Source organism: Silurus meridionalis, chromosome 3, assembly GCF_014805685.1.
Source record: "Silurus meridionalis isolate SWU-2019-XX chromosome 3, ASM1480568v1, whole genome shotgun sequence".
Lineage (NCBI taxonomy): Eukaryota > Metazoa > Chordata > Actinopteri > Siluriformes > Siluridae > Silurus > Silurus meridionalis.
Window position 1 is genome coordinate 11,680,608 of NC_060886.1, and position 22,596 is coordinate 11,703,203.

The 22,596-nt window shown below is 36.9% G+C and overlaps 2 protein-coding genes across 4 annotated transcripts in view; both read left to right on the forward strand.

Moving 5' to 3' along the window:
* LOC124382816 (prostaglandin F2 receptor negative regulator-like) overlaps positions 1 to 5,705 on the forward strand; it is a 12,712-nt gene extending 7,007 nt beyond the window's left edge. The window contains exons 6-9 of the mRNA XM_046845085.1: positions 396 to 800; positions 1,207 to 1,314; positions 3,644 to 3,952; positions 4,118 to 5,705. Coding sequence (XP_046701041.1) covers positions 396 to 800; positions 1,207 to 1,314; positions 3,644 to 3,952; positions 4,118 to 4,278 — 983 coding nt within the window. The 3' untranslated portion in view covers positions 4,279 to 5,705. The remainder of the gene's footprint in view (positions 1 to 395; positions 801 to 1,206; positions 1,315 to 3,643; positions 3,953 to 4,117) is intronic.
* Positions 5,706 to 6,570: 865 nt separating this feature from the next.
* The window catches only part of LOC124382637 (immunoglobulin superfamily member 3), a 34,971-nt gene continuing 18,945 nt past the window's right edge, over positions 6,571 to 22,596 (forward strand). For all 3 annotated transcript variants that reach the window (XR_006925105.1, XM_046844665.1, XM_046844664.1), the window contains exons 1-11: positions 6,571 to 7,498; positions 8,421 to 8,798; positions 8,880 to 9,290; positions 9,448 to 9,852; positions 11,164 to 11,550; positions 11,898 to 12,272; positions 12,583 to 12,951; positions 14,107 to 14,514; positions 14,608 to 15,414; positions 15,572 to 15,961; positions 16,101 to 16,274. Coding sequence is in view for 2 of the 3 variants with exons in the window: in XM_046844665.1 (XP_046700621.1) it covers positions 7,429 to 7,498; positions 8,421 to 8,798; positions 8,880 to 9,290; positions 9,448 to 9,852; positions 11,164 to 11,550; positions 11,898 to 12,272; positions 12,583 to 12,951; positions 14,107 to 14,514; positions 14,608 to 15,414; positions 15,572 to 15,961; positions 16,101 to 16,274 (4,174 nt within the window). In the remaining variant the exon portion in view is untranslated. The remainder of the gene's footprint in view (positions 7,499 to 8,420; positions 8,799 to 8,879; positions 9,291 to 9,447; positions 9,853 to 11,163; positions 11,551 to 11,897; positions 12,273 to 12,582; positions 12,952 to 14,106; positions 14,515 to 14,607; positions 15,415 to 15,571; positions 15,962 to 16,100; positions 16,275 to 22,596) is intronic.

Genomic DNA, 22,596 nt, shown 5'->3' on the forward strand with positions numbered 1-22,596 from the left:
ATTCATTCGTCACTGCTACAAGTTCATTCAAATCACCAAGGTCACAGTAGTCTACATGAAAGCAGATGATGCATGTTATGACCTCTGTTTCATGATGAAATCATTAATGAATATAAGAAGTTTTTAATTGTAGAAAAAATTAGGTCTGGTTGACAAATCTTTGGATACACAAAGATCTTTCTGTTGGAGAGTGGACAATATCCACTTTTCATTCCACTAAGCCTCAGATTCCAGTTCCGTGGAGTAACACGGTCAAGAATTTCTAGTAGTGGTGGTTAATTTGTTTTACTTGAGGCTTGTTGGCATGTTAGCAGTCGGTTTGATTTTTGACTGTACTTTAATGTAGAACACACATGGAATGTTTTGGAGTTAACATTTAAAACTTTTGTTTGCAGCACCAGTGCTCAGTGTGACAGCTGCTCAAGCAAGAGGTGCCATGACAGGCGGCTCCACATTTGAAATGAGATGCCAGGTGACTGGCCACAACATACAAAACCCCAGCTATTCGGTGCTCATTCGCTACCAAGAGACGGAGAGTGGAAAGTCACGGAAAGTTCTGTCGCTGAGTGCTGACTCCATACTGCAGCTGGAGGAAGGAATTGTGCCCAGCCGTGCTGATAGCGTAGCTCTAGATAAGACTCGCCCATTAGAGTATAGCTTCCGTCTGTATGGGGCTCGAGTCTCTGACCGAGGCTTCTACTACTGTGATGTGACAGCCTGGACACGTGATCAGAGCAACACATGGAACAGAGGAGTCAGTGCTGAATCCCAAAAAATACAGCTTGCCTTTGCTGACACAGGTATCACTATGCAATTTACATTTAGACCAGTTGACAGGCTGTTTGAGTGTTACTGGTATTTATAGTTTATATAGTTCATTGTTTATTGTTGGTCTCATTGTCCTGATTAGCCCTAGATAGGAACTCCCTCAGGGTAAATATCACCTGCTGTTTATATAGCCCTTCAGTCTTTTTCTGTGTGTGTCTGTATGTCCTGTTGCGTAAAGACTGTATACTTTAGCTGTTAAGTGGGGCAAGGACAGAGTGATAAATGTCTTGTCTCAAAAGATGTCTTAAAAAGGCTTAGAAATACCATCTTACAGTTTTTTCCATTACATCACTAATCTGACTGTTTAATTTCTTTAGAATGAGTCAGTAAGCAAGCATGTGGCCTTAAAATCTGTGTTCTCCTCCATTTCCCTCACAGGTCCAGTATTTAATGTGTCTACTTATTCGGACAGTACTCAGGTGTTGCCTGGGGAAACAGTCAAACTTAAGTGCATCATGTCTGTACAAGGGGCCACATCTAACACAGGCAAGTAGATTTGGTCATTTGTATTGTATGAAATATGTCCAATGCTCCTAAGAAAACAAATATCAAATGTCTGAAAGTAGAGAGATTTGTTTGTCTTCAGCAAGTAGCTATACTGGGTATATTAGCAAAATAAGATTTGCTCAGAATTAAAGCAAGTAGTGGTGATAGATTTTTTTAGTACAAATGATTGGGGTAGAAATAGAAAATTTTTCAGTATGTTAAAGATTTACCAAGAAAATAAAATTAGACTAGGTTCTTGCAGCTTATCACAGATTTAGATATTTTTTTGCAAGGGTATTTTGTACTTTAAATTGGAATAGATTTGTGGAGGGTTGCTTCTCTGGGTTTTATTCAAATAAGACATTGCATATGTCTTATTTAAGTTGTGCTGTTGGAGCATATTTACAGAAGGCTCATTGTTGAAGGATATTGCGTTGCTAAGTAATACAAAGCGATTCTCTTTCCCTTCTTAGTGACACCAGTTTTGTCAGACTGTGTACTCCTTTTCCCACTTCTTGGACAAATGATCTATCTATTATTTTTGTTATAATTTTAAGGTTATTTTTTTTAGATAATTTGTTCATTTTATACATAACATTGACTCACATTGTGCTTTTTTTTTGGTTGTGTAGTTTTGTTTCAGCAGTATTAAAAAAAACGTATGTAATTATATAATCTACAAATTATATTATAACTGTTTTTTTTTTTTAATGTGCTTTATTTGCATAAATGCCTGCTCTAGGGTATAATGCATTGATTCAGGTTTGAATTGCCCCTGCTTAACATTCACATTAAGCCTGACCAGTTTTCTCTTCTGTCTAGTGAATTGACCCACCAGTAGAGCAATACATGTCCAAACTGAAATACCAATATGTAATGGCAGGTTTCCCATTGCATATGTCTCTTGTTTCATGTAGACTTTATACAAAATGGCACGCTCATTTCAAGGCTAATATTGGCCTAGTTGTTATTTATAGATTGAGAATAAGGGTCATTGTTCTCCCCTAAGGCCCTGAAATTATCTTTGGTTCATAGAAAGCGCCTGCTATTCCTGTCTGAGTTCTCTGCTCCTGCCGTCTTCTCACTCCCACTTTAGGACTGTACATTGTAATAAAAGCGAGTGAGCTCACCAGTCCATAAAAAGCAAATTACACAATAATGTGAAATGCTTTAACACAGACATCTTGGAAAATCATGTTCTTTGCATTGTAGCTAGGCCATGGTCAGCAATTTCTAATTAAATTTTGTATGTGAATCATTTGGTAAAAGAGATTTTTAAGTGATCATTTCTATTTTTTGGCTATAGGAAAAAAATAATAATAATAATTTGTGCAATTTACCCACACGTACACATTTAAATTCCAGAAAGCAGAAACAGTATAACTTAATTTGTGTTTATTTGTGCAGATGTAATTACTTGCACAATATGTGTTAAAGTGCCAAAACATTTTGTACAATTAGTCCAATCTCTTGATCTTGGTGTTCTCCTGGTTGGGGGCATTGGGAAGAAGCTCCTCCTCATTCTGTCCATTTTGGCCTTCAGAGAAGGGAAGTGCATCACAGAAGAGCTTATTGTTTGCATGGCTGAGGTCCTTCACTATATTCTTGGCCTTGGCTGAACACTGGTTTTTGTAGACAGACTGCAGGTCAGGGAGCTGAGTGCTCTTGGGGTTTTCTTCAAATGGTAGATTGTGATGGCTTCACCCCAGCTCAGAAGAGAATGTTTGTGTTGTCACTGTTTTTTCCAACATTTCAGTTCTCATGATGGTTGTCATCAGCCGTTGTTTATCAAAAAAAGATAGCAAGCAATAAAAGCTACAATTCTGATCTTTTATTGTTTATTTTTCGACCGCAAACCCGAAGTATGTCTAGTCTATCTTTTCATCTAGAATGTCGAGTGCAACAGTGTAGCAGAAACAAAAGAATTTGCATTGCTGTTCCAATTTATTCGGAGAAGACTGTAATAAATTTTGTAGTATATATGATTTTTTTTGTATTATTTTATCTTTCTTTAAATGCATCTGTGTGTAAGTCTCTGTGGACAAAATGACTTTGCTCTGGTAAAAGCATACAGAGGTGTGGCATCTCGGTGCATAGCAATACACCATGGCCTTTGTGGAGATTCCTCACATAGCAGATAGCATGCATGCAGGGACCTGCCTTATTGAGCCTCCGTCTACTAGGTTTTAACACTATCCCTCTTAGATATGTTAAATATATTGTCATAGCCTTTTATGTTAATTTATTTTTTAAGACACTGGTCTATTTAAAAAAATCTCTCTTCCTCTTTGTGCTAAGATGTTAATTTCTTTTTCTTCCTAACCCTCAGGTGAGGTGGCATATGACGTTGAATGGTTCCAGAGTCCAGTACAGGCGATGGAGAATGGTGATGTTTCCCTGATCAGCATGGATCACTGGGGAGTGGTAAAGAAGAGCAGAGAAAATGGGAGCTCGCAGTATAGTATAGAGCGCACAAACAGGGACACGTTTGTGCTCACTGTTCACCACATTCAGGACAGGGACATGGGCTCATACTACTGCACAGCCAAGCTCTGGCATTTCTCTCCTGACACTCGACTTTGGAATGAGGGGCAGACACTCACCTCTGCCCCAGCCTTTCTTGCCATCAACCTAGCATGTACGGATCGTTTCATCTTGTGTAACATACATGCATATAGTATTTGCAAAGACAACTGCAAATTTGTTAATTACTTTTGCACAAACTTAATCCATCCATAATTTTTTGTGTTTTTCTTTGTGAAAAATTTCTTTCCCCCTTAATACTCTTTTTGTGTCTTTTTAGTGTGGGACTCCATGAAGAGCCCAGTATTATATGGCCTTGGAGCAGCTCTAGTTGTTGCTCTACTGTCCATTGTTCTTGGATTTATCACTTCCCGCTGCTGCTTCTCCAGAAACCCGATGCACACACCACGCAGCAAGCTCATGGAGATGGAGATGGACTGATCCGCATGACCCAAACCAGTCCTCGTTCTTCTAATGTGAACTCTTTTTACTTTAACCCACTTCGAGATAGCATGGCTGCTAATGTTCTTATAAATTGTATTGAGCCACAAGTATTCAAATATGTGTGAGTGCACTGTTTCAAGGGAGAAAAGGAGAGTCTTTACTACGTACGTGCACTGAGGAGGATGTGGTCGCTCCAGTGAGACGCACTTGCCATAACTCAGGATTATCTTGCTGATGGTGGCCCCATCCACCTTAATGACTGTTCTCAACAGCTGTCCTGGGTTTCAATGTTTTGGGAAGCATTTCATCAGGAATAACATCTTTATCTCCCTAAAGGCATAGAACTGCACTGTGGTGCATCAGCTATCAGAGCTACATAACGAGGAGCAGATTTTTATTCCTGTATGAAGAGCTCTTGTAAAAGAGCTGCTGCTGCTGCACAAGACACATGGAACAAGTAGGAAAGCATAATCTAGATTCTGCTTTCATTCTCCCTTCATTGCTCCATGCCCATTTCAGATTCAGCCCCTGTCATGACAGCAGCCATGCATATCCTGCATCTAACCAGCCTGCCTGTCAGTCAGAGTAGAGTCCTGCTGTTCAGAAGAGTGTTATTCAGGAATCCAGCTGACCATCACTAATGGCCGGGGGCATCGTTTCCTGATCTGCTTCCACAATGCACCCCTCTTTCTTTTGCACACACTGCAATCTATTAGGGTATGGTTGGCTACAAGCTAGACCCCATTGTCCTAATGATCAGTTACTTGAACTGGGCACTATGCGGGAGAAAGTGTGTCCTCCTTGTATACAACATGCTGGCCTTTCAAAAAACCCTGATAAATAATGTTCCACTTCATGCTCACAAATGCTCTCTTTCCTCAATATAATGCTTACATACTAATGCAGTCATTTACTAATTTTAAAATGCATTATTTCCCCCCTACCCTAGAAAATAGAACAGCTGCACTGTCATTGCCCTGAAACTGCACTCAACCGCTCTTGTCCTCGTCTGCTTTGAAAGCAACAGCTGTTGTCCAGCAGTCTTCTATTATGTGACTGAGAATCCATCTACAGTATGAGCTTGGCTGTATTGATTTAAAGTAGGATTATGTACTTGTTGGTAAAGAATTCTTTAGGATGAAGCTGACCCAGAACATACAAATATTCTGCACTGTACTGCTGCATGATGGGACTTTTTTCCTAAGATCACTTTTAAGATTTGATGTTTTATTGCTGTTTTAATTAGTATTTTGGGGAATGTTTTAAAACATTTAAGTTTGAAATCGATTCTCAACCTAGTGCATCTTTTCTGCACTCACGTTTCTGACTTTTAATGAAATGGATTTTTAAACAAGGATTAATACATAAAACAGGATACAATTCCTCAAAATTTATACCAGAATAAAGGTTTTCAATAACCAAAAGGTTGTTTCATGTTTTTTTTCTTTTTACCTTCCTCTTGTTTTTCTTTCCTTCTTCTCCATAATCTCATCGTAACCCATCTGCATGTTCTAAATTGCTATTTTTCTTATTACCTTTTTTTATTCATGACGCATGTCTTAGTGGCCATTAAAACATCTCACTAATTATCACATCTTTCTGTGTTTATTTCTTAGCTTTTCCTTTTCATCTTCACTCATTGATTAACCTTTTTTTTTTTTTTTTACTTTCATCATATGCTTCTTTTGATTTGTTTTTTTTTTTATATTAACACAATCCAGATAGTTCAAAACATCTAAGATTCCTAGCAATTCCTCCTGATGGGGGAGGTGTCTTTCTTTCATGGCTCAGTAATACTTGTAGAGGTCCTCACTCCCCTGCACATGTTTAGTAGAGATTGTCTGTGATGTCTCCACCTCCTGTTCTTTGCCAGAACAAGGACATCTTTAAGCCACCAGGAACTTTTTCATGTTTTCCTATACTACGTTTGTTTTCCTACTACTACTACTATGGTTTAATATGTTCTTCAAGCATTTTGATAGTCCAAGTGAATGTTGAAGACCACATAAAGAATATTTAAGAATGAGTATAGAAAATTTTCTATAAAAAAATGAGTATATTCTCAGACAATGTTATTTTTTTCTAAGAGTTGCTGTTACTTAGATTAAATTAGTTACAGACATGCAGAGGTCTGGTACCTGAACTCATTAAGATATTTGTGGTGAGCCACATGTGTTTTAACTTTCTGAGTTACAGGAAGACCTTTTTTTTTAGCTGATCTGACCTTTTGAACATATATAAGACCTTGTTGTTGTGCTGTTTTTTCTTTTTTTTGTGATGAATTCTTCTCACTCTTCCCTATGTTGACTTCTGTTTATTATGTATAATCAAATAACCAGATGATAATTGCAATGTGATACTTTTAATGTAATACTACTTTTATATTTAATCATTAATTTGTATGTGGTTTATTTTGCAACTGTATCCCTCCTTTTTTTTTTTTTTCCCCAAAACCATAATACCACTTAATGAATTCCTATAGTCAACATCCTGTGCAGTTCCTTCCACATCAGCAAACAAATGAGGGTCAAACATTAAAATGCTAGCAGATCTAACCATACATGATTAGAAGGTGAGGAAACGTAAAAAAAAATAAATAACTCTTATTCACTGAAGTCATTAAAGATGCTATTTAGAAAACTGTACCTGTGCTTTAGAACCAGTAGATGGCAAAGTTGTCTAACTACTTTGGAACTAAATAGTGTTGTAACTAACTTATTCTTCACAATCATATTTCCTTAATAGGTGTTAAGATTCATCGATTATAATGCATTAAGGGTTTAATCACATTACAAGTCAAGTGATGACAGCTGCAGTGTAAAATGTCTCATTGATGATCTTGTAGTTTACTGACACTTACTGTGTACTGCTACGAATGCAGAAAGAAATTAAACAGCCAACCTATTTTCAGAATATGTCCTTTCCCTATATTTAAGGTTCTGATGCTACACACAGGATTTAACTAAAGCAGGTATCAGTGATTAGCAGTTCTAGTATGCACTGACTGCCGGAAACCCACGTCTATTCTCATTTCCTCTTTCAATGTATGAGGCTTTTAGGTGGCTTCATTTTCAGCTAGAACAGAGCAGATGTTGCATAAATGTATTAGTTGTCTTATGGTGACAACCTGAGCTTGTGCTGTTCAACATGGTTCTTCCTCAGCCTCAAGTGTGGCAGTTCCTTCTGCTGTTGGGCATTGGTGGACTCCTGCAAACTGGTGAGATCATATTTTTAGACAAACTTATGCTTCAAATCTAAGCTCTAAATCGAATGTGAAAAGAGTGTCATTGAATTGTATGGCATCTTTGAGGATTGTGAAAACATGGAGAAAAAGTTTTAGTTCACAGATAATTTCACTGCAAACTTTAATAGAACAGATAATGTTGCATTTCTAACAGAAAATGTTATTTGTTACATACACAAAGAAAACGTGTATTTCCAGTTTCTAGTGAAATGCACAAGGATGGGAAGTGACCAGTGAATCAATGCAACAACATGAAATATGTAAATCAAGTTGGTCAAAATTGTAGTACAGTATTTCGGATACTGCCTTAAAGATCCAGGGTCCATGGTTCTACTCTGAGCTTGAGTTAAAGATTTTTTTATGCATTTTCCTGCTTCTTCCACCACAAACTCATTACAAACTCTTCTATTTCTCTGCCCATTTGTTCATGTGTGTATATAAAATAGAAACTGGCTGACCATTTGAGTTAAGGCATAGCAATCTCCTAAAAACCTATACACAAGTGGTCTTGTTTTAAAAACTAAGCATTAAAATTTTTATAACTTCTTAGACACTTTGAAATGTCTCTTTTGTATTTCTTTGCGTACATATTATAGCGTTTATAAGGGGTTGAGTGAATTACTGTGAAATGAGTGAGCGTAGGTACTGTGTCAGCTTCCATAGCAAGAAGTGAGCTTTGGTTACTGAAAAAAAAGTGTAATGAAATCATGTGTTTACTCAAAAATTCTGGAGCAGTAATAGTTTTAACATCTATATATTGCCTGCAGACATAAAAAAAAAAATAGAAATAATGTACTTGGATCTCAAGATTGTAGCTTACATTGCTGAATAAAATTCTTATTGAAAAAAATTATATGAATAACTGAACACTTTCACTTCTGTCTTTCCTTTACAGATTTTTGTGTAGGTCAGCAATCAGTACAGATCCAGAACGGTCCATTGTACCGTGCGAAAGGATTTCCAATGTCCATCTCCTGTAATGTTAGTGACCTCAAGTTTTCAAGGAAACAAGAGTTTGCCTTTTCAATCTATAAACCAGAGAAACCAAATATTCAAATCCAGATTATTAGCACACATGACAACAACTATGCTTATACGATGTACTATCAAAGAGTACGTGAGCAAAGCATTAACATCGAAAGACTTTCAGACACTTCAGTTCTCTTCCACATCATGTCCCTGAAAGCAGAAGATTCTGGAAAATATGAATGTTATACCCCAAATGTAGGCACAACATATCATGGAAGCTACAGTGCTGAAACAACATTGCATGGTAACATTTTTATTTATAATTTTTTACATGCCAAAAATGTCAATAATATTAAGTGTGATTTTAATCCAAAATTCCCCACAGTGATTGAGGATACTCTCAAAGCATCCAACATTGGACTTCTATCTCACAGCATCTCTGAGGGTGAATCCCTTCAACTAGAGTGCCAAGTCTCCAGTCAGACCTTCCAGCATACTCATCTGTCTGTCACATGGTATGTGCGTGGGAGCACCGACACTCGACCCATCATCAGTTTGGACCGTGATTTAACTGTAAAGCCTGGACCAGAGTTTGACGACAGATACCGTTCTGGGCTCATATCTATGGAGAAGATAGAAGACAGCATCTACAGACTCGAGATAAATCAAGTGCAGCAATCTGACAGTGGTGAGATCTACTGCCAGGCCGATGAGTGGATCCAAGACCCTGATCGCTCTTGGTTTAGGATTTGCCACAGGAACACCTCAGTCTTCCACATAGAGGTCAAAGCTCTAGGTAACATTTCTAAATCGGATACTGTTTGTTTAAACTGAACAGTTGTGTAATACTTTTACTGTACTTGCATCTTGCTAATTAATATCTTTTTATGTAAAATAAATTAGATTTTAAAATGAGATTTAGCATCTGGATTTCTGTGTTTTCTGTATGTCAGACACAGCTGATGAAGTGGGATCTTTCGCTTCTCAAATTCGGGTTGGGAATGCGGCCCTTGAGGAAGGAGACATGATTGAGATTGAATGCATAATAGAGGCTCTCAATCTTCCTGGACATTTCTTCTCTATGACTTGGCTGAAAAACAACAGTGAAGTGGCTCAAATTGGTCCCTCTGGTGTGCTGTCTGTAGCTAATACCTATGCTAAAAGAGCAACTGAGGGTGAGCTAAGAACTGTGAAGAAAGGGGATAGAAACTTCGTACTTACTATTCAACCAGTAAGGGCTGAAGATCAGGGCATTTATCAGTGTAAATCTGTACAAGAGAAAAAAACAGAGACTGGGTCCTTCATCAAAGAAAAAAGCCAGCTATCACGGGAGGAAACTGTGCTCATAAGGGCCAAAGGTCAGACACTTTATTATGATTACTTTTAATATTGTTTTTTGCAGTGGCGTGCTGTGCATTTGGTACCTTGGCCATAAGTGGGTACTTACCCAACTTAATCCACCTCTTAATATCACCACGATCACGTCGCAATTATAGAAACCATCAATACTATACAAAAACGCAATATAACAATGTGTGGCATTACAGAGAGAAAGGCATTTCACATATGGAGGGTGAATACCATTTTACTAAAGCAAGAAACCCAGTTAAGACTCCAAACCTCTACACTACCAACCGCAACTGTGCCACCTACATCATCTGGAGCAGTTTAGAATCAATATTTGTCTAATAACATGACAAAAAGACTAAAAATGAAAATTAAATACAACCTACTCACCAGAGATACATACTCATAATTTGCACCGCTCCTCAGAGGCTGTAAGCCAGTGGTACCGCTCGTATTCAATCGTCTGTTCGGATTCAACCCTTTCCTGGGTTTAGACAAGCAAGCTAGCTCCGGGGTTGACCGACCTCTCCTCACGGTGTCTAGCGCTTGTTTTTTTTTTTGTTGTTTTTTTTTGGAAAATGTTTTTTTCGAGACAAAATTTCTTTCTCTCCTCCGTAGGCGTAAAGAAAGTCTATCTCTGATGTATTAATGTGTGTATTTTTTTCTGTAATTTAATATTTATATGAAGTTCCACGTCAGGTTTTTCTATATACTGTACTAAATCTGTCTTGTTAAAGGTCACAAACAAGAACTATCTTGTTTGACTATATCATGCGTGCTGTTTTCATTTTACTGGATATTAGTGCTGCTTTTGATACTATTAACTTATTATTAGGATTTTTTAAAAGTCGTATATAAACTCGGCCTACAGGTTTGGCTCTACAGAGGTTTGTTTCATACTTGAAAGATTTTCTCAGTAAACCTAGGTAAAATTTCCTTTATATGTTGTTTTCCTTTTATATGCTTCCTCAGTTTACTGTATTTCATAAATATAACACTTGAACTGTAGACATAAAATGTTTACTGCAAATGTCTGTACTTAATTGAAGCAAAAGTGAACAACTTATTGTTAGAATTAACCAAATTTCTGCTGTTAATGGCCAGTTAGGTCCGCTTTCCACAAATGCAGATAAGTTATTTTTGACTCAAATGGAATTTTTCAAAGAGAGAACATTTTGTGTTTGTAACTGTGGCAGTAGATCACACCAGTGCTAATAGTGCAGAAATAGTTTCTTCCAATTCTATATCAGAGTTTATATGTGCCTATACAGTATATTTGTATATGTCCACTAATTTGTCATTCTCCTCTATATTGTTTCAAGAGAGTGGTTTGGCTGTTGTTATGACAAAGGAGCTGGTGAATGTGACCGAAGGAGAGCCACTACAAATCACCTGCAGTGTCTCTGGAGCCAAAGGGCTGCTGTCAGTGGTGTGGCAGCACAAAAAATCTACAAGCAGCTCTTTCAGTGATGTCATAACCCTAAGTCGCGAGGGGGTGATGGAAGCTGTAGGGGCTCAGTATCAGAACAGGGGCTTACGTACGTTTCGTTCTAATATTGCTAATTTCATTTTGGAGTTAAGTGGAGCTCTTTTGTCTGACAGCGGTCACTATATGTGCATTGTGTTTGAGTGGAGCATGGAGAACAATGGCAACCTGAAGAAAGTGAACAGTCATTCACAACAAGGCCAAGTTTCTGTTAAATCTATTGGTGAGTCACATTTTTGCTTAAGTAGTTTTGCTTAGGTAGAAAAAAGTGGGTCGACAGGATGTCGACAAGAAGTTCTGAGATATACTTTCCTGTATGCGCTTCCTGTAGAATTTTCTCATTCTACTGTTGATGCTAGTGTTATTACTGTAAATATATTTATTGGCTATTTCAATGATATAATGTGCATTTTATGATTCTTATTTGACAGCCTTAGTAATGTTTTGTTTAACCATATATGTTTGATTATTGCCTTAAACTTACTGTTTTAAGGTTTTCAGTATTGCTGAATTTGTCACTTAATCCTTGGTGATTGCTTTAATCGTCCACTTTTTGTTTTTCCTTTTTAGATTCTCTTGTACATGTGAGTTTAAGAAGTCGTGATGTAATTGTAACTGAGAACTCAGTAATAAAAATGATCTGCTTAGTTCAAGCACCGAATATTTTCTTAGCTGTAACTTGGAGGTTTGTAAAACCCAATTCAACTGTTCCAAAAAACATTATTTGTATGGACCAGTCTGGTGGAATGTCCTGTGGAGCGGAGCAGCGAGACTATCAGATAGAAACTCAAGTGAGAAACACAGGCAAAACTTTTATTCTCAAGGTGTTAAGAGCGAGTCAGCAACATGAGGGACGTTATGACTGCCAGATTGATGCTTACGACAAAAATGTTCAGAAAGCCAAAAAACTCTCCAATCCACTGGCCGTCACTGTACGAAGACCTGGTATGATCTGAATTAACTACAGTTATTTATGCAATACGTTTTGGGACAAAGATTCTTAACCTTGTTTTGTTTAGATGTCTGTAGATTCCAATTTTTAGTCCTGGAGACTGCTGTTCCACAGATTTTACTGCTTTCCTTTTTTTCAACAAATTTTGATTTACCTAATTGGCTACTTAACAGCTCTTCATTAGTGCATGGAAAGCCCTCAAATGTGCAGGACAGTGGGTGCTCCAATCACTCTGTAAATCAAGGTTGAAGGTTTACACCATAAACTGAATCTAATTCTGTCCTATTCCTTTATGCATTTCAGTCAGCAAATTGGTTGTCTCCACCACCATTAAATCTCCTTTGAAAATCCAAGTAAACATTGACAGAGTGATTGATTGCTTGGTGACCTCAGACACTTCGAATTCTTCCCGTTTTGAAGTAACATGGATGCATGACAGACAGACTCTGGTGAAAATGGAACCAGGAGGGGTACTCCATCTGGACATGGATGAAAGGATCAGCATGAGAAGAACTAATAGACAAACCTTCCAACTGATGATCAAACAGTTGAAGCCCACAGACAGTGGACGCTACCACTGCTCAGTAACTGAATGGATTCAGGATCCTGATGGCATCTGGTATAATCTTGACACAAAGTCTGTCACAGTGGAACTAGATGTCATTGCAAAAGGTATGTTGCATACATCATTGCATCATTTTCCTTTTGCTTATTCACCGGTCCATTTGTCAAATCTCACCAGTGGTCATGGCAAATGTGTAGAATTTGTTTATGTCTATAATAAAAGGTAGACATTTCCGAAATTTACAAGAGCATCTTTCTGTGTTCTGTGGACATTATATGCCTGTGATCTACATACATGACATGATTGTGTAAATCTTAAACTGGCAAACATTTTTCTGCTGTAAGACTTTCCTGTTGTTTACCTAATTCTATAGTTATAATTTTCTTCATGACATTATTGTGTGACTTAGCTCTAAAAGAAACAATGGTGTAAGCTGTGTGGCTTCATTAGTAGGTGTTTCATAAAAGTAGCCGGTGAGAAATGTTTTTGTTGTTCAGAGGTGGGAAGTAATAATGTACAAATACTTTGTTACTGTACTTAAAAATAGTTTTTTTGGGTATCAGTATTTTACCTTACTGTTTATTTTAAACATTTACTTCAGACAAACAAACTTTTTACTTTCACAATTTTTTTTACACAAATATCTATACTTTTTACTTCTTTTTAAACCAGGCTTATTACTTTTAGTTTAATCTATTCATTGACATGATCAATATATTTTTTTTCTTCAACTTTTATCAGTCTTTTAAAACCCAAGTATCATTACTTCTACTTGATTGAAGGATGTGTGTACTTTTGCCATCCCTACAGGTGGTAGCCAAAGGTTTAAATAAATTTCCTGTTTTTTACTTGGATTGACAAAATTATTGATTGAATAAACACTTGACAATTATGTAATTAGAAGAAGAAACTAACAATATACATTAACTGTTTATTGTTGTGTTGCAATTTAATTTGTAATTTTATACATTTTAATATTGTTTCCTGTATTTGTCAAAATGTCAGCTCTTCTCTCTGTAATTTTTTTTTTTTACTTGCCAAATTCTCCTCCAGTCTTAGTCATAGCCACTTCCCACCATGCTATGCCAAGGTTGTGATTGCCAACATGGGCTTCTGCTGTTAAATATGCTGCCAAAACCTGCTTCTTTTAGAGCTGCCATTATTTTTTTTAGCAATGTTAAAGGACATCTGATGCTATAAGAGGAAGTGTGTTGTTAGTTTTTTTGGGTTTTTTTTAATCTTTTTATCTTTTTTTCCATCAGAAAATGAATTTAGCATGGATAAATCTAATGTTCAGCTGCATGTCACAGAGGGAGAACAGGTGAAACTGAACTGCTCACTCGGGCCTGGTGGACTCGACCCTAAATTTCGTTACTCTCTGAGTTGGTTTTTTCAAAGACCAGATCAGAGTTTGTCTACATTTAAGCTCCTTACCTACAGCCATGATGGACGTCTGCAGTTCCAAGAATTGGATTCAGAACTTCAGTATAGGCTTTCTTTCTCCAGACCCCATCTTAGTGTCTTCCATCTGTCCATCTTAAATTCCATTCCATCTGACAGTGGAAGCTATTACTGTGTAGTAGATCAGTATCAGGCTGACTGTAAAAGCAAATGTGAAAGGATGGCGAGCGACAATTCCGGTTTAACCAATGTCAGTGTACATTATATAGGTATGTTTTTCCTCTTGCTTGTAAATGTAATGATGTCTATAAGTTACTGTGGATAACATAAGTAAAAGATCATTTTGCTTTCCATTTTTTTAGAAGGTAGGCTGCAAGTACACAAAGCCAATCATGTTCATAATGTTAGTGAACTTCAGAACGGCTTTGAGGTGGAATGTAAGATCACCTCACGCTCCAGCAATAAGTCTGTGTTTGAAGTGACCTGGTCTAGGAAACAAGGAAATCAGCGGCCCCTGATCATTTTTAATGCAAGTCGTGATGGCACTCTACACAGCACCATCCTTGTAAGAACTCTGGTTTATAACCGACCCAGAACCACTCTCTACACACTCACTGTGCCTAATGTTGATTCCTCAGATAATGGCCAGTATCAGTGTCAGGTTGTGGAATGGCTACAAACAGCTGCGAACATCTGGCGAAAGGTGGCTGAAGACAAATCAGGAGAACTTTCTATCAATGTAGAGGTCGAGATCAAAACAAGTGAAGGCACTTTCACTTTGGAGACACCTGACACTCATCAGAACTACACAGAGGGAGAGCAGTTGGAAACAAGTTGTTCTATTAATATTGATCAAATGGACCTGACCTTCCATTACACTTTCACTTGGATTGTGGAGAGACAAGGCTCCAGTGCAAGCACTGTTTTACTGAGCCATACATATAATGGTTATCTAAAGTACCAAACAGAGAACCAGCAGTTCAATGGCAGGCTACTGTTTTCCAGGCCCACACACAAAACCTTTTATCTCACCATTTTAAATTTGGATCCATCTGATAGTGGAAACTACTTATGCCAGGTTGAACAGTATCAGCTTGGCTGTGAAGGCAAGTGGGAAAAGAGGGGATCTTCACAAAAGGTTTCAACTATGGTTGCTGTGCACAAAATAGGTAGAGTATACCAACTTCTGTGTTTTTAATTCTGTACATAAGAATTAAGTTTACCTCAGACCATTCTGTGAAATTTACCTTAAATTCAGATAACTTTGACTAATTTGAATTACAATATAAGGATTATTATTTCCAATGTTTTATTCCCACTGAACAGAAAGTAAGCTACAAGTACACAAAGCAAGTCAGTTTCTTAATGTTAGTGATCCTCAGACTGGCTTCAAGGTGGAATGTAAGATCACCTCCCGATCCAGCGACAAGTCTGTGTTTGAAGTGACCTGGTCTCGGAGACGGGAAGATGAGCAGCCCCTGATAATTTTTAATGCAAGTCGTGATGGCATTGTACACAGCACCATCCTTGAAAGAACTCTGGTGTATAACCGACCCAGAACCACCCACTACACACTCACTGTGCCTAATGTTGCACCCTCTGATAATGGGCGGTATCAATGTCAGGTTGTGGAATGGCTACAGACAGCTGCTAACACCTGGCGAAAAGTGGCTGAAGACAAATCAGGAGAACTCAGTGTCTATGTTCATGATAAAGGTAATTTAGACAATTTAATCATTCTCATATATATATTATATATATATATATATATATATATATATATATATATATATATATATAATATTATTTTTTTTTAACTGTCTATAAATTTACTCATGTCTTTAATGTTTTATAGCTCATTTATATGAACAGCCATGTTCTTCTGCACTATTGATGTCTACCCTCATTCCTGCACTTTTTGTCCTGCTTGTGGTTATCATAATTCTGCTGATTAAAGTTCAGAAGACAAAGTCTACTTCAAAAAAGGACCAGAATAGCACATTTTGGATTGAGAGTACCCCACTCAAAGGTATTACAGAAGCAGTAACAGATAGCAGCACTTAAAGTTAACAGTCACACTTTCACTGATGGTGTATTTAAAATACTGTATAAAATATATTAATCTATTGAATGTAATTTAAAAAAGCATATCAGTGACCGTGAATGTAATTAATAATGGAATGAATATGATATTTTAGACCCTTTAATCTTTACGTCTGTGTACTATATGAAAACGTTTTATTCTGGTTTTAGAAATAATATATTCACAGGGCATTTTGAGCATTATCATTATAATATCACAAGACTTTCATGTTACTGATTTACAAAATAAAATAACCACAACTTATCTGTGAGGAGTAAAGGAGTATTGTTAAATCTTTTAAACAGTGGGGAAGCTTTATACCTTCTAGCACATAAAACATAACTTCTCAAGATAATGTCTTTTGTATGAGTTTGCAAATATGTCAATGGCCCATTTATTTAAATGTGAAAAAGGAAGTTTGTGGTTATGCCTTTTCAAAGTGCTATGACTAATGTCTGTTGGTTTTGCTGCAATGTAAGCATTACAACAAACAGGCAAAAGGAAGACACACATTCAAGCGAAATTTCAACGTCTAAATTAAGTTAATGTAATAAATTAGGAATGTGTGTGTCTAGAATATGTTAAAATAAATAAATAAATAAATGTGCTGTGTAATATTTACTAGCCACTTGTCATCTCTCAAAAAAAAATGTGAAAGGTGAACAAAGTATCCTTTTTCAGGGAAGGGGTTTACAGTTTTTTGTTTTGTTGCATACATGGATCTTTGTGATTCTCTAGAGTTACACTTCTGTATAGTTGTTTCTTTGCCATCTTTAGCTCATTTTGTAGTGCACTATATGACCGAGGTGGCAAACATAAACACATTCTTCATAACTAAGAAGTTGTCCAAAAAATAAATAGTGAAGTAATGTAATGATATCAGAAAAATCTACTAAAGTACAGTAACAAAGTATTCATACTTCCTTAATCTACTAAAGTACAATAGCGAAGTATTCATACTTCCTTACTGCCCATCTGTGCCATATGATTTAGTATGTATCACAACAGCTTTTTATTAAAAAGTGCACTTATTCAAATTCATGACTGGATAATATCAAATAGTTATTTACTAAATGCTTGTAAAAGATGTTTGAAAACAAAAAGTTCACTGTGTTATCAAGTCAAGTAGTCTTTTATTGTCATTCCAAACATATGCAGTACAGTATACAGTAAACCAAACAACATTCCCCCCCCAGAACAAATGTAAAAGACAACATAAATTAACACTAGACAACACAAAATTGACTACTACATAAAATGCACATGTGCAACATTTAGTGTAAAAACAACAAAAGCCAGTAAGACGATAAACATAATGACATAATGGCAACTCCCACCAGTAGAGTAGATGTATATTTGTGCAAATGATTTGACCATACAATAATAAATAATATATATTTAAAGATTGAATGGTTAACATCAGTAAAGCAATTTCCACTCCTGTCTCCATGTTCAGTATTTGACCTTATTATTCTTTTCATTTTCTTTTTGCTTTTATGCATTTTCAGCATAAAGATGCAACGTTTTCTGATATTTAACCATTCATATGTTTGACATAGGAATGCTGCCAAATATTGACTCTTATAAAATGGGATGGGAATTAAAACCTATAAATAAAAACATGCTTAAACAATAAACTTCTAACCTAACAGCTGCAGTAGTAAACCATTTAGCTAAGAAATGTTAGGGATTTATCAGCTTAATGTCTTATGGGAGAAAAAAAAAAAAAAAAGCATTCGGAGACTGAAATTGCATAAACTAGATATTCTGCTGTGTGAACTAAAGTGAACTTCAGTCGGTTAGCCACATAGATTTTTATCTAACACGCACACCCAGTGACTAGCACCTCTCTCACCCTCTCTCCCTCTGTCTCATTCTACCTCTCTCTCACTTTCCCTCTCTTTCAGATTCAAGTAGCTTTCATTGGCATGGTACAAGGTTTTACGTTGCCAAAGCATTTGTAGTATTAAACTACAAACATACACACAAATTACAATAAAAAAAAAAGTCTGGCAAAGTAATAGCAATAAAAAAACACCACAATGACTTGTCTTATTAACCAAATGTTTATGGGCAATTTCTGCATGTTTACAGTGTCCGTTATTATGCAGTTGGTCCTGTTTCACTGGGTATGCTTTTGTTGTGACAGTACTTCATAAACCTGGCAGCCATGTTTCAGCTTGCTGAGGATTCTCCTAGCAGGTGTTATTTTCTGGCTTCCCACTCAAATCTCTCTCATGGTTAGAGGATATGACTCCTAATTTGTATACAAGTGCATTTGTGTTTTCACTTAGATCAGATGGATGCCTCTGAGATCATTTAATGGAGCTTGTGCAGGTTCTGGTGTAGGGATTATGCTTTTTGTCTAGACATAGCTGAAGTTGTCAGGTTCCTGCTGCACATATTGAGGTTAAGGTGTAGGCAGTAGCGGCAGGAGCTGGTGTGGAATGTTAACCGCAGATTTAGATGAGAAGCTGAACCAGGATAAATTTTGACTGCTTCCTTGGTTGTGGATTATTGTTGCGCTATTGTTTTGATTGTATTTTTTTTTGTAACTCCCAGGTTTGAATTTGAATGTTGAATTGTGATTGATTCTCCACATTGCTTCCTTGTAATGTCTTCCAAAGTGATTTTGTCAGTTGAGAAGGTAGTTTTGGCCTTTTCAATCATTTTGCATTTTAAGAAATTTGACAGATGCCCTTTTAGACTTTAGACTTAAGGTACCCAGCTAGGTAGTACTTGGATTTGAATCACAACCTTCCAATCAGAACTCAAGTCAGTCATTGTGAATTGTTTTGTAGCATTGTAGTGCAAACCTTTCCACTTATAGATGTGGGTAATTAACCACACTGAGTTTCTCGCCTAAGTTTCCTGGTACCCTTTTTCAGCGCTGTCAGCTGAGCCCTGTGGCTTTCTGTCTGCTGTGAAAACTGGTTTTCCTGTGCTACTAGCTGGGTCTTTCTCGTTTCTTGCAAGAGTTCCCTCACTTATCAGTATATAATGAAAATAGCAATTGCAGATGCTAGATAAAAACGACATTTTACTGTACAAAGTAGGAAAATTGGTCCTTATCCCAAATAGAGGGTGTGTTACAGTAAATAAATTATGGGTTCCCTGGTGGTCTATTGGTTAGGATTCGGCGCTCTCACCACCGTGGCCCGGGTTCGATCCCCAGTCAGGGAACCAAACCCAGCCATTAGGGTTGCACTAGGAAGGGCATGTGCCAAATCGAACATGCAGATCACGAATACGGATGATCCGCTGTGGCGACCCCTAATGGGAGAAGCCGAAAGAAAGTTTTACAGTAAATAAATTCCTGAAGTAATTTAGTCAGTTAAGTGATTTAGTCAGTGTGTCTATGTAAGTTATTTATAATCTTAAACCTACTAAAGTTATTATTTAAAGTAATGAGAAAAACATTATCAAAGCAAATTGTTATTTTACAGGGTAGCCTTGCTAATGACATGTCATGGCCAAGGAAGAAGCAGCTAGTTCAGATAACTTTCATACCATTTTCTTTTTTGGTGTGTGTGTTTATCTTATTTAAAGTTTAATATACTTATTGAAGTTTATTTAATATATTAAACTATTGTAAATGTTTTGTATAATTAAAAAGGTTAAATTGGTTTGTGCTTTTCCTTTTTATTATTTTTTAAGATAGAAAGGAGAGGCTGGGGGCCTCCAATATAAATTTTGCCTAGGGCCTCCAAATGTCTAGAACTAGCCCTGAGTATGTAGCACAGACGATTCTCCCCTGAGGTGGGCTGTCTTTTTTTTGCTAGACTGTTGAGCTATTTCTGGGCTGTGTGTTGAGAAATGGTCATCTCTCTGGTCTGTACCAACTCCCCTTCAAGCACTGTGAATCCTTTCCTCATGCCAATGCAATAATAATGTGGATGAGGGTCAGTATTGTTTGTTCAGTGCTATTGGGATCTATCTGTTCATGGTGCTCAACTGAAAGGGGAAGTAAAAGTTGCTATGTGAATGTTAGATAGATTTTGTGACTTTGAAATTATGGCCTTGTTCCATACATGTGTGTGTGTGTGTGTGTGTCTCTCTCTCTCTCTCTCTCTCTGTGTGTGTGTGTGTGTGTGTGTGTGTGTGTGTGTGTGTGTGTGTGTGTGTGTGTGTGTGTATATATATATATATATATATATATATATATATATATATATATATATATATATATATATATATATATATATATATATATATATATATATATATATATATATATACATATATATATATATACACACATATATATATATATATATATATATATATATATATATATATATATATATATATATATATATATATATATATATATATATATATATATATATATATATATATATATATATATAATATACAGTGTATATATATAAATCCACCCTTACTTTTAAGATGGGGCAAACGGAGAAGTTGAAGCATCCTTCTTTATGAGATGCAGCACGGAAATGCATTATACAGCCTCCTCTGGTGGTTATAGTCATTATTACACGTGCCAATTAATCAACCTATATGTTTAATGGAAAACTTCCTGTACAACGGTTAAACATTCTTAGCTTATAAAGGAGATCTGCTTGGAACCATATGTAGCTCTATTGCGAAGTTTTTAATCCAGTCTGGTTTATATTAAAAATATATATATATTTTTTTATACTTGCACTTTGAATCCTTTCACATCTAATGGCATATCAGGCCTGATTTTAGTCAGAACGAGTTGGAGCTATAGAATCTTGGATGCATAAAGGATATTTTTTAATATTCGTGTGGGTGGTATTTTTAGATATTTAAAACTCCACAGTCAAACTCTCTAATTGCCTGTCTGGCACAGCAACAGGTCCAAGCCAAAGGCAATCGATATTAATGTTACATAAAGCATGTGTAAACTCGGTAGTGAAATACTGTACGCTGTGAAATATCCTTTCAATATTGTTCTTTAATATTGCTGGGACTGTACTGTTCAAAAAAATATTTATAATATTGCATGCTCAAGTCAGGTCAAGAGGCTTTTATTGCCTGATGGCTTGCAGGAAAAATGCTGTTGGCTTTGCAGATGCAGTGTGTGGTGAAAATGTCCATGATGGAGGGGAGAGAGAATCCGATGATGTTCTCCGCTGCCTTCACTATCCTCTTTAGAGTCTTGCAAATCCGAGACGGTGCAGTTCCCAAACCAGGCATTGATGCAGCTGCTCAGGATGCTCTTGATGGTCCCTCTGTAGAACATAGTCAGGACGGGGGAGGGAGATGAGCTTTCCTCAGCCTTCTCGGGAAGTAGAGATGCTGCTGGACTTTCTTGGTGATTGAGCTGGTTTTGATTGACCAGGTGAGGGTATCCGCCAGATGAACACCAAGGAATTTGGTGCTCTTGACGATCTCCACTGAGGATCCATCAATGATCAGTGGAGAATGGCTGCTCTGTTCTCTCCTGAAGTCCACAAACATCTCTTTGTTTTTGTCTATGTTTAGAGACAGGTTGTTGCCTCCACACCAGGCTGTTAACTAGTGCACCTCCTCTCAGTATGCTGATTCATCGTTCTTGCTGATGAGACCCACCACGGTCGTTTCATCTGCAAACTTGACGATGTGGTTCGAGTTGTGCATTGCTACATAGTCGTGAGTCAGCAGCGTGAACAGCAGTGGGCTGAGCACACAGCCCTGAGGGGCGCCAGTGCTCAATGTGGTGGTGTGCTGCTATCCAAATGCATGTTAGATCCAAAATTAAGGGACAAGAATGTATGGCTGCTGTCAGGATTGTTTATTAGAAATAAACAAACAAACCTCTTACTGGTCAACTCAAAAGATTACTACAAAATCACTCCATGCAATTAAATAAAAATGTCCACATGATTACATTTAAACAATTGTGGCTTTTTCTGCATCAGTGTTTAATTTTTTTTTACACTGAGTTTTGAGGTATTTTTTGAAGCAATCAATCAATAGAAATAAACAGAGTTAGTGCTGTGTAGTAATTTTATTAACATGCATGTCTTTCTTTTAAACTAGAGTGATTGTGAAAGAATGTACACCCTAATAAGGAATTTCAGGTGAGATGTCTGACATGGAAACCTATTTTGAGAAAATGAAGGACATGAAAAACTTTCAAAGCATGTAGAATCTGCACACCTGCAGGTCAGCTGATATATGTTGTGATTTTAATATGAAGCACAAGACTAAATGTGGAATGGTGAGATCAATTCATCCCTATGTCTTTGCAGCTGTTCAGTACATTAGAAATTCAGGGCTCCAAGTGTTTTTC